General features: G+C 33.6%; 2 protein-coding genes across 5 annotated transcripts in view; both read left to right on the top strand.

Moving 5' to 3' along the window:
* Positions 1 to 13147, top strand: part of LOC114332799 (PDZ and LIM domain protein Zasp) — a 252434-nt gene that overhangs the window by 233480 nt on the left and 5807 nt on the right. For all 4 annotated transcript variants that reach the window (XM_050645685.1, XM_050645672.1, XM_050645694.1 and 1 more), the window contains 2 exons: positions 4105 to 4225; positions 5364 to 5479. In XM_050645685.1, the coding sequence (XP_050501642.1) occupies positions 4105 to 4225; positions 5364 to 5479 (237 nt within the window). The remainder of the gene's footprint in view (positions 1 to 4104; positions 4226 to 5363; positions 5480 to 13147) is intronic.
* LOC126881426 (uncharacterized) lies at positions 1667 to 4156 on the top strand. Its single transcript, XM_050645703.1, has one exon. The coding sequence runs from the start codon at positions 1677 to 1679 to the stop codon at positions 3273 to 3275; it is 1599 nt and encodes a 532-aa protein (XP_050501660.1). The 5' UTR covers positions 1667 to 1676; the 3' UTR covers positions 3276 to 4156.

The raw sequence follows: 13147 nt of genomic DNA, 5'->3' as shown, positions 1-13147 counted from the left end.
CTTAATCATCTGTTGTATATGGATGATTTGAAATTAATGGCTTCTACTCGAGACAATCTAGAAGAAATGCTAAAAACAGTAGAAACATTCTCTAATGATATTAATATGCACTTTGGACTAGACAAGTGCCGCGTTTTAAATATAGTCAGAGGAAAGATACAGCCCGGTGGATTCGATATGCAAAATGGCCAGAACATCGAGGCCATGGGTGAAAACGATATATACAAATATCTTGGAGTAAAGCAGGCGCGGAAAATTGACCATAAGCAAATGAAAACTGAGATAACTACTGAGTTTATACGAAGGATAAAACAGCTGCTTCGTTCACAGCTTAACAGTAAAAATTTGTTTAAGGCACTAAACACCTACGCTTGTTCCGCGCTTAGCTATTTATTTGGTATTGTTAAGTGGACAAAAACAGATATAGAAAATCTTCAGCGAAAAGTACGAACACACCTCACAAAGGCACAAAAACACCATCCTAAAAGTGCAGTAGAAAGAACGACATTACCACGGAATCTAGGAGGAAGAGGACTTATGGATATAGGTGAGCAATTAGATAAACAAATTGCTAATTTAAGATCTTATTTTCAGATGCAAGCTGAGACATCTATTCTACATCGCGCTATTTGCGCAGTAGATGACACAACACCGATCAAACTGAGGGAACCAGAAATGCGCATAAACCACCTCACTAAAGACGAAAAAATGCGCGCCTGGATGGGTAAACCTCTGCACGGGCGACATCCCAATGAGGTCAGCCAAGACTATGTCGACAATACAGCGTCGAACTATTGGTTGACAGCAGGAAAGATGTTCCCTGAAACGGAGGGTTCATTACTGGCCATTCAGGATCAGGTTATACCAACCAGAAATTACCTGAAACATATCATCAAAGACCCTCAGGTTCAACACGACAGATGCCGATATGGATGTCAAGCCCAAGAAACCATCCAACATCTTACAGGGGGCTGCCAGGCATTTGCTGCAACTGAATACAAGGAACGGCATGACGCAGTTGGAAAAATACTTCATCAAGAGATAGCTATCAAGCTGGGACTTCTCCAAACGGACCATCTCCCGTATTATCAATACGTCCCCGAGAGTATGCTTGAGGATGGCAACTACAAGCTATACTGGGACCGCACTGTGCTCACAGACCAAACAGTGGCACATAATAGACCAGATCTCGTACTAGTTAATAAATTAACAAGACAAACAACACTAATTGATGTGGCGATACCTAACAACAATAATCTACGTAGTAAATTTACTGAAAAAATCGCCAAGTACAGAGATCTGGAAATTCAAATACGAAGGCAATGGAGAATGCAAAGTACCCAGACGATACCGATTATTATGTCTACTACTGGAGTCATTCCGATGACCCTCCTCGAAAGCATAAAAAAGCTGGGTCTAAATGAACACCTTTATAAGACCATGCAGAAAGCTGTACTACTCGCGACGGCCAGATGCGTACGAAAATTTCTGGGAGAAACTCCAGCATACCAAGTCACCTAGGGCTCGATAACACGGAAAGAGTCCCACCAGAGCTCAATCCTTTTGATACCGTAGGTATCTGGGATGAGTCAATTTCCCCCTTAGAGGGAGTGTGAGCCGTATGGCTAAATCTGGATAATAATAATTCGTTGAGTCCTCTGTGGTTCTGTCTAGCTATGAACCCACTATCTCAGCTATTGAACTCCACAGATGCAGGTTTTAGCATCAAAAATAACAACAATGTGGTGGCGAAGCTTAATCATTTATTGTACATGGATGATTTGAAATTAATGGCTTCCACTCGAAACCAACTCGACGAGATGCTAAAAACTGTAGAAACTTTTTCTAATGATATTAGTATGCACTTCGGACTAGACAAGTGCCGTATTTTAAATATAGTCAGAGGAAAAGTACAGCCCGGAGGATTCGATATGCAAAATGGCCAGAACATCGAGGCCATGGGTGAAGAAGATATGTACAAATATCTTGGAGTAAAGCAAGCGCGGAAAATTGACCATAAACAAATGAAAACAGAGATAACTACTGAGTTTATACGAAGGGTAAAACAGCTGCTTCGCTCACACCTTAACAGTAGAAATTTGTTTAAGGCACTAAACACCTACGCATGTTCCGCGCTTAGCTACTCATTTGGTATTGTTAAGTGGACAAAAACAGATATAGAAGCTCTTCAGCGAAAAGTGCGAACACACCTCACAAAGGCACAAAAACACCATCCTAAAAGTGCAGTAGAAAGAACAACATTACCACGGAATCTAGGAGGAAGAGGACTTATGGATATAGGTGAGCAATTAGATAAACAAATTGCTAATTTAAGAACTTATTTTCAGATGCAGGCTGAGACATCTACTCTACATCGCGCTATCTGCGCAGTAGATGACACAACACCGATCAATCTGAGGGAACCAGAAATGCGCATAAACCACCTTACTAAGGACGAAAAACTGCGCGCCTGGATGGGTAAACCTCTGCACGGGCGACATCCCAATGAGGTCAGCCAAGACTATGTCGACAATATAGCGTCGAACTACTGGTTGACATCAGGAAAGATGTTCCCTGAAACGGAGGGTTCATTACTGGCCATTCAGGATCAGGTTATACCAACCAGAAATTACCTGAAATATATCATCAAAGACCCTCAGGTTCAAAACGACAGATGCCGATATGGATGTCAAGCCCGAGAAACCATCCAACATCTTACAGGGGGCTGCCAGGCATTTGCTGCAACTGAATACAAGGAACGGCATGATGCAGTAGCAAAAATCCTTCATCAAGAGATAGCTATCAAGCTGGGACTTCTCCAAACAGACCATATCCCGTATTATCAATACGTCCCTGAGAGTATGCTTGAGGATGGCAACTACAAGCTATACTGGGACCGCACTGTGCTCACAGACCAAACAGTGGCACATAATAGACCAGATCTCGTACTAGTTAATAAATTAACAAGACAAACAACACTAATTGATGTGGCGATACCTAACAACAATAATCTACGTAGTAAATTTACTGAAAAGATCGCCAAATACAGAGATCTAGAAATTCAAATACGAAGGCAATGGAGAATGCAAAGTACCCAGACGATACCGATTATTATTTCTACTACTGGAGTCATTCCGAAGACCCTCCTCGAAAGCATAAAAAAGCTGGGTCTGAATGAACATCTTTATAAGACCATGCAGAAAGCTGTACTACTCGCGACGGCCAGATGCGTACGAAAATTTCTGGGAGATACACCTGCATTAAAAGTCACCTAGGGCTCGATAACACGGAAAGAGTCGCACCAGAGCTCAATCCTTTTGATACCGTAGGTATCTGGGATGAGTCAATTTTCCCCCTTAGAGGGAGTGTGAGCCGTATGGCTAAATCTGATAATAATAATAATAATAACAATGTCGTAAATTTTGTACAATATTTTTAATAATTAAAGTAAATAAATTGTAAGTTAACTCAAATAAATAATTGATTTGATCAACCACCCATCGACCACTTACATTCAGTTCCGATTAATCGCGGCAGGTAAAGTAAAATTCTTCTTTCAGTACAATAAAGTGTTACTTTACTGCCGCAAATGAGGGCAAATGAGTACAATAATAAATGACTTTAGTGATGGTTGGCGATAAAGGTATTTTATTATCCTTAGCTAAGCGCTTTCGACAAAAATGTCATCTTCTGAGCCAATGGTTAATGTATAAAAAAGTACCACTACTTAGAGTTGTGCGCATCGTGTTAAACATTGGATATTAGATGTTAAAATTGCATTAAAATATTTACATCTGATGTTTCAATTGTCTGCTGTGCAACTCCGGATGATGAAAAATTAATAAATACATACATGAAAAACAGCCACTTAAATAGTGCAAACACATAAAATGTTGATCATGGTATGGGCATTTTACCCAACCATTACATTTGAAGAGGAGTAGTTGACTGACTAGTAGTTGTCAAGTAATTGGCAAGAAATATATCATCCAAATAGCCTTGAAATGGGTTAAATTGCTGTGACACTAGTTAAAATATGTTGACACAAAATACTGAATAGATTTAAATTTAGATACTTAATATATCCATATTTTTTTTATATAGGACTGCTTGAAGGCAATAGGAAAGAACTTCCATCCTGAATGCTTTAACTGCACATACTGTGGAAAATTATTCGGCAACTCTCCATTCTTCTTGGAAGACGGAAGCCCATATTGCGATGCCGGTAAGAAATTTTATAACTAGCAAAAAAAATACATAATAAATCAGAAAAAAGCCAGAACCCATAATTGTTTTGAACAGATTAAAGCTTTACTTGTAAATTGCGGAACCATATTATTATTAATTTAAATTCCAAAATATGTAGACAGTATAAAACTGTTCGTCGCATATTACATAATATCATCCGTTATCAAAACATGCAAAAATTATCAGTAGTAATTGCACAAGAGCTCTAAAATTCTATATTAATTTTAGAGATCGAGTGCAATTTTTTGCGATTATTTCATGAATAAAACTGTTCAACACCAAAATTTTATTGTAATTTATTTATGTAAGTACAAATTAGTACAATTAAACACACAGTTGTTATAAATATTAATTTGACGGTTGAAAGTCATCACTTTTATAATTTTTAAAACATTAATTGTCAAATAAAAATGTGTACCATTTGTGTACTTGCTTCGTCTGATATTAATTGTCATTAATGTCACTGAATGTATTTTTTCGTAGCAACGAAGGGCATCTGACATAATATACTTGACGACGGGAAATTATCAAAAATTATCGATTTAATTTAGATTTATGTAGCTTTCTATTGGTCAGAATCTGCTATGAATGAAATAATCAGAAAAATTTTTTAAATAACAGTTAAAACAATACACCCAAAAATATTATCGAAAATATCAAATAATAAGGAATTAATTAATCTAAAAATTAACCTGGTTTGGGAGTAGCTTTGTTCGTTTCATAAAATACATGGACGTATTTTACCATTAAGATGATAATTCACTATTTCTGATATAAAGTTTTGTTTAAACCTTTAATACAGTCTTTAAAATCAAGACTTATCAAAACTCATCAGAAATAGTGCATTATCATCTTAATTAAATCATGTAAAAATACGTTTTTATTAGTATGGTGCTCCGTGTAGCTGCTCAAACGGATACGGCATGCGCTCTCCTACATATAAACCGCAAACCTGTTGAATCGAAGAGGGTAAGCGCTGAGCGGGAGCACCAACGTATCCACTATGTGGAGCTGCTACACGGAGCACCAACGTAATGGACACGTACCTACCTTAACATGAAACTTTGTGAAATATACCCCTGCTTGATATCTTTAGTAAACATTATATTTTTTAGACTGGAACGAGCTTTTCACAACAAAATGCTATGCTTGTGCATTCCCAATCGAAGCTGGAGATCGTTGGGTAGAGGCTCTTAACAATAATTATCATAGCCAGTGCTTCAACTGCACGGTAAGTAAAAACTCGATTATTATTATTATTATTATTACCAATTTTAATTAAATTTCTTGATTTTTGTAAGGTGTGGTGCACTTTAACTTAGGAAATAAATTATGGCATCTACGATGACGACCTGTTTTCCCTCTATTTGTCCGTGCATTATATTTCGAAGTGCTTAATGCATATTTTATCCTCGCATTAAGGTCCGGATGAGTGGCGGATCCAGCATCGCTAAGAGGGGGGCCGATTGACTAAATTTCTATGAAAAATAAATTAATGTTTATATAATCTGTATATTATATAACCGGTTCTACAGCGTTCTACGCCTTCCGGTACCCAATCGCCAAGCCTGTCGATCTAGCCAGTCTCTTTCTTGTAGATTTCTTTCTGACATGGCTTTTGTAATTCCTTGTTTCCAGGAGGTCGGTGAATTTCCTCTTTTTCATTTTTCTGGCGGTATCCACCTCATTGTTATTTTTGGAATTCTTTCATCTCCCATTCGTTGAACGTGTCCCTACCAAGTGAGTTGGTTCCGTTGTACCTCTTCCACTATTGTTTTCTGCTTACCTACTTTTTCTCTGATATTTTCATTTCGAACATGGTCAAATTTCGATATTCTGGCAGCTCTTCTAAAAAAAATCCATTTCGGTAGTAAGCAGCTTATTTTCGGATTTTTTTGTTATTTGCCACACTTCGGAGCCATACGTTAATATTCTTTCAGAATAGCGTCGTACATCCTCATTTTTGTATTTAAGGTTATGTTATGTTGCCACAAGACAGGGTTTAGGGCTCTAGTAACCTTTCTAGCCTTCGTCACTCTACCATCTATACTGGGTTCCGTTCTTCCACTATTTGTTAATTTAATCCCTAGATATAATATACTCTATGCATCCCCTGATCTAGTCACTTCCGTCAAGATCTAGGTCTTCCTGTTGTATTTGGTTACCGATGTGTAGATATTTGGTTTTCTTTATGTTTACGTCTAAACCCCATTTCATGTATTCTTCCATCAATTTTCTCGTCATATATTCTAAGTATTCCTTATCTTGGGCAACTACCACCTGGTGTCTGCGTAGTTCAAAGTGTATAGTGTGATGTCCCCGATTGGTATATCCATACCACTGCATTTCTGCTTCCAAAATCTGAGAACACCGTCGGTGTTCTCAGGTTGATTGATTAGTGCGAGGAAGCTCAGTATATCTGTTATAGTAAAAATTACAAAAAATAGTTATTGACAAAAATTGTAGGCAGCTTTAAACTCCACATTTTAAAATTAGCTACAATCTTACAGGGTGTTCCATAAGATGGTGGCAGACCAAACTTATGTTTTTTTAAATGGAACACCCTGTATTTTATTTTAAATTTGAAATCTGCTTCACTTTCACATCACAACAATGTAAAGTTTTATTATGTTATACCAGGTATTTAAAAAGTTATAACCAATATTACCTGAAAATCGTATCAAGTTTAACTCCCTGTATAATTAAAAAAGAGCATAGGAACATTGATATATTGCAACCATAGTTTTTTAATAATTTTTAAAAATTATAAAACATATTCGTTTTCATAATATTCGTTAAATCAAATACAGGGTAAGTCAAAATGTAAGTACATTATTTTCTTGGTAATTTTAAATAGAACACCCTGTATTTTATATCACTATCGAAAAGTACTAATATCGTACTTCAAATTTTATAAAGCACTCCCTATACCTAAAGTTATCAGTTTTCTAGATATTTTTATTTTTGCATCAAAGTATTAATTTGGTAGATATTTTAACGTTTACCAATAATTATTGTAAGTTGGCCATGATTGATTTGTCAGAAACTGACAGTTTGACATTATTGTTTATTAATTCAGTATTGGGGTACACCGTAAATTAGCAACAATTATTATTTAGTAATTCAGTAATTGATGAAATGGTAGATATGATCTGGATTTTGGGGGAATGCAATAAAAATTCATTACTATCAGCTAGAATTTATCAAGAACGGTTTCCAGATAGGCGGCAACCTAGACAAGATACATTTGAAAAATTGAAAGATCGATTTACCCGCACTGGTTCAGTGAATTATGAAAAACATGAACGAACAAAAACTAGTGTGACCGAGTAAAACGAAATGAGTGTGTTGATGGCAGTTACAGAAAACCCACACACAAGTATAAGGAGTACTTCCAATGAACAAGAACTTAGTTACTACTCTGTTCAAAACATTCTATCTAAAAACAAGATGCACCCTTATCCTATTGAAAAGCACCAAGAATTAAATAATGATGATTTTCAGAAACGAATAGTATTTTGTGAATGGGCCTTAGAAAAAATTATTGAGCAGAGAGATTTTTTTGATTATGTCCTATTTGGTGATGAAGCTACATTCCATCGAAACGGTTCTGTTAATAGGCATAACTTTCACTACTATTCAACAAGTAATCTATACGACATAGTAACACATAGTCAAACAAGATAGTCTCTAAATGTGTGGGGAGGTATCGTCGGTAATCATGTAGTAGGACCATATTTTTTTGAAGATAATTTAAATGGTGAGATTTATTTAGATTTTATCGTAAATCAGTTACCGATATTATTAGAAGAGGTTCCACTTATATACGTGAACAAATGTGGTCTCTACATGACGGTGCTCCTGCGCACCACAACGAATTAGTACGTGGTGAACTTAATGATCAGTTTGGAGAAAGATGGATCGGAAGGGATGGACCGGTAAGGTGGCCCCCAAGGTCACCAGAGTTCAATAAAATGGACTCATTTTTTTGGGGTTACGTTAAGAACGAAGTATATAAAATACCTCCACAACAAGAGATGATATGAAAAATAGAATCCGAATTGTATTTCAAAATATTTCTTTACAAATGCTTAGTAATGTAAGCAACTCTTTCAATGACCGCTTTCAAGTATGCATAGATGTTTTGCATGTTAGAAGATAAGTTAAAATTACTGTTGTTTTTTATTTTTTTGTGTTGTTATTTTTCTTTTAATTTTCCGTCGGTTATTTTTTATAAATTTTATTTAAAATAAATTGTTTTCTTTTCTTTGTCGTTATTTCGTTACTGAATTAATAAACAATAATGTCAAACTGTCGTTTCTGACAAATCAATCATGGCCAACTCACAATAATTATTGGTAAACGTTAAAATATCTACAAAATTAATACTTTGATGGAAAAATAAAAATATCTAGAAAACTGATAACTTTAGGTATAGGGAGTACTTCATAAAATTTGAAGTACGATATTAGTACTTTTTGATAGTGATATAAAATATCAAGGTGTTTTATTTAAAATTACCAAGAAAATAATGTACTTGCATTTTGACTTACCCTGTATTTGATTTAACCAATATTATGAAAACGAATATGTTTTATAATTTTTAACAATTATTAAAAAACTATGGTTGCAATAAATCAATGTTCTTATACTCCCTTTTAATTATACAGGGAGTTAAACTTGATACGATTTTCAGGTAATATTGGCTATAACTTTTTAAGTACCCGGTATAACATAATAAAATTTACATTGTTGTGATGTGGAAGTGAAGCAGATTTCAAATTTAAAATAAAATACAGGGTGTTCTATTTAAAAAAACATAAGTTTGGTCTGCCACCATCTTATGGAACACCCTGTAAGATTGTAACTAATTTTAAAATGTGGAGCTTAAAGATGCCTACAATTTTTGTCAACAACTTTTTTTTGTAATTTTTACTATAACAGATCTACTGAGCTTCCTCACACTAATCAATCACCTTGTATATTGAAAATAATGGGAGATAAGCAGCACCCTTGTTTAAAGCCTTTGTTACTTGGAATCTAATTGACAGATTAGATTACCTCTCTTTACCCTTGACATAGAATTTTTATGGAGGCATTGTATGGCTTTGATGACAGTTGCAGAAATGTGTGTGTTGTCCAAAACCTCCCACAGTTTTTCCACGAGCACTGTGTCATATGCCTTCGTTAGGTCGACAAAAAGTATATGTGTGTCTTGTCCACGTTCCAGTCTTTTTTCCATAACCTGTGTTAGACAGAATATATTATCTATCGTAGATCGACCGGCCCTGAAACCACACTGTTCTTCGAATTCAAACGGCTCATTGTGCTTGTTACAGTTATTCCCCCATAATTGGTGACATCACTTTTACTTCCCTTTTTGTGTATTGAAGAGATCCAACCCTCTTTCCAGCTTTTCGGAACTTGTTCTCCGTTAATAATTCTTCTTATGAATGAGTATGGATACTCCTCTTTTGGCACGTTCATCCTTTTCAACTCCACTATATACAGGGTGAGTTTTTAGTGCGGGATCGGTCGATAATTCTATTACGGTATAGAATATCGAAAAAAGTTATTTAGAAAAAATGTAGGCAATCATTTTCTCCACGCTTGGAAAATATGTCCATTTCTACAGGGTGATCAATAACAGCGTGGTATATCAAACATATAAATTTTTAAATGGGACACCCTATATATTTTTTCATATTTATATTCCCCTCGTAATTCTTGTTCATATAATATAGGGGTTTGCATTACTATACAGAGTATTTAACAAGTTATGACCATTTTTATTTCGAAATCTCTATGAGATTAACACCCTGTATATAAAGAAGTAATTCATAGACAATAATTTGTTTTATGTAGTAAGATAAACAATATACTGTAGTTTTTAAATTAAGTCCAATTAAAATCATTGACGAATGTTTGTATACAGGGTGAACTACAAAACCAAATTACGATTTTCTCTATTTTTTTAAATGGATCACCCTATATTTTATTTTTCAAAAATATTGTATTTATTATACTCTTTCATATTTATATAGCATTCCCTATATCTAAACTTATTACTTTCGGAGATATTTTTAGTTTTCTTCAACTTTCGGGAATACATTCAATTTTTCTAGTAGAAATAAGTTGGTATTGAATGATAATTAAACAAAATTATTTTTATTTAGTAAATAACTAACACAAAATTTAAACCATAGCAATATGCAATGAATGTATCAATAAATGTGATATTAAGGAATTATCATATTTCCCTAATATACAAGAATCATACAATTCCTACAAAAAATATAGGTATCTTGTGTATAATAAAATTACATGAATATTTTTATTTAATAAACAACTCACACAAAACATAAATCAAAACAATATACAACTAATTTAATAGTTTTTAGATTGTTATATCAACAGCATTCTAAGCCAAGAAGTTTTTAGTAACACATTCCTAATTGCAGATTGTGACCCGCAGTTATTAATAATATAATTTTCATGTTGTTCTGAAGCTATTTTCTTGTGGCATTTTTATAATCAAGTATATTCAAATGGGAAATAAGCCACAATTTTACCTAAAAATGATTTTATTAACGTTTCGACGCCCAAGTCGGGTGTCGTTGTCAAAATACAAAATAATACTAAATAAATAAAAATGTTGTTGCTTAGTAAAAAATTCTTCTAATAATTTATTTAATCTGACTCATTTATATCGGCAATTGAGACACGTATTATACATTTTAAAGTAGACGACTTTAAAATGATATTGCCAATATTGATGAGTTGCGCTCCTGGGACGACTTTACTAAAAGATAGTTCATTCGATTATATTATTACAATTGTGGCTTATTTCCCATTTGAATATACTTGATTATAATTTTCATATTAAATTTCATTAATATGCATCAAGAAATCCCTACTTTGTTAACACTCAAACTAGGTGATCTATAAATGTTTAAGGTGATATTGTTAGAGATTATGTGATTGGTCCACATTTTTTGACGGTTGAGGTTTTTATACGACGGTGCTCCAGTTCTTCCAAAATTGATTTTTTTCAAGTGGGGCTATATAAAAAACCTTGTATACCAGAAGCATCCAACAACGCTTGATGATATGAAAAATAGAATAAAAGAAGCTTTTAATAATATTGACTTACAAAAATGTTAGAAATGTGGCTCGGTCATTTGAATATCGGTTACAAAATGGCATAGACGTTGAAAGTGGTCATTTTCAACATTTACTTTAGACTTAAATCCTTAACATCACATTAATTGGTACATTCATTAAATTTTGTTATGGTTTATTATTTTTTTGTTAGTTATTAATTGAATGAAAATATTTGTTATATTATTACATAATACTTATTTGTTAAGTTATTTATATTTATAAGAATTGAATGTATTCCCGGCAAATGAAGAAAACTAAAAATATCTCAGAAACTAATAAGTCTAGGTATAGGAGATGCTATATAAAAATGAAAGAGTATCATAAATACAATATTTAAAAAAATATATAGGGTGATCTATTAAAAAGAAAATTGAGAAAATCTTAATTTTGTTTTGTAGTTTAAAAGTGCTTATAAAAATGAATGTTCTACTAAAAAATTATTGGCTTAGAATGCTGTTGATATACCAATCTAAAAACTGTTACATCAGTTGTATATTGTTTTGACTTATGTTTCAAGTAAGTTATTTATTGAATAAAAATAATCTTGTGATATTATTATATACAATACAAAGTTTTTTTGTAGGAATTTTACGATTCTTGTATATTAGGGAAATATGATAATTTCTTAATATCACATTTTGGGTATGTTCACTGCATATTGCTATGGTTTATATTTTGTGTTAGTTATTTATCTAATAAAAATAATTTTGTTTAATTATCACTCAATACTAACTTATTTCTACTAGAAAAATTGAATGTATTCCCGAAATTTGAAGAAAACTAAAAATATCTCGGAAAGTAATCAGTTTAGATATAGGGAATGCTATATAAAAATGAAAGAGTATATTAAATACAATAATGTTAAAAAATAAAATATAGGGTGATCCATTTAAAAAAATAGAGAAAATCGTAATTTGGTTTTGTAGGTCACCCTGTATACAAATATTCCTCAATGATGTGAATTGGACTTAATTTAAAAACTACAGTATATTGTTTATCTTACTACATAAAACAAATTATTGTCTACGAATTACTTCTTTATATACAGGGTATTAATCTCATAGTGATTTCGAAATAAAAATGGTCATAACTTGTTAAATACTCTGTATAGTAATGCAAAACCATATATTATATGAACAAGAATTATGAGGGGAATATAAATATAAAAAAATATATAGGGTGTCCCATTTAAAAAATTATATGTTTGATATACCACGCAGTTACTGATCACCCTGTAGAAATGGACATATTTTCCAAGCGTGGAGAATATCATTGCCTACATTTTTTTTTAATAACTTTTCTCGATATTTTATACCATAATGGAGTTATCGACCGATCCCGCACTAAAAACTCACCCTGTACGTGTACATTCTGTACATATTCACCAATATCGTCTACTCCTTGTCCTTTTTTCTTGGTCTCAGTTAGCACTAGAATGTCCATGTTCATTTTTATACTTTCTTGTTGAACTTCTGCAGTCTTTCCTGTAATACCCTGCATATTCCACGTTCCAACATTTAATAACCGTTTTCGTTGCCAATTTCCTTTTCCAAAAATGTCCGTCCTTTTTCTGAGGCTTTAGTTTCGGGTTTTTTGCAATATACTTTTTTCCGATGAATGAGAAGCAAGCCCATTGCCTCAACCCCCAAGCTTGGAGGACCAGAGTTTTGAATTTAGAGTGACCATCTCTTAGGAAATTGCCTTCACCATGGCTAAGGAGTTCCACCTACATACA

Source organism: Diabrotica virgifera, chromosome 1 (genome assembly GCF_917563875.1).
Source record: "Diabrotica virgifera virgifera chromosome 1, PGI_DIABVI_V3a".
Lineage (NCBI taxonomy): Eukaryota > Metazoa > Arthropoda > Insecta > Coleoptera > Chrysomelidae > Diabrotica > Diabrotica virgifera.
This window is presented reverse-complemented; position numbering and strand designations above follow the sequence as displayed.

Excerpts from the sequence above, each read along its gene's own strand:
- LOC126881426 (XM_050645703.1), top strand. The coding sequence starts at position 1,677 with ATGAACCCACTATCTCAGCTATTGAACTCCACAGATGCAGGTTTTAGC.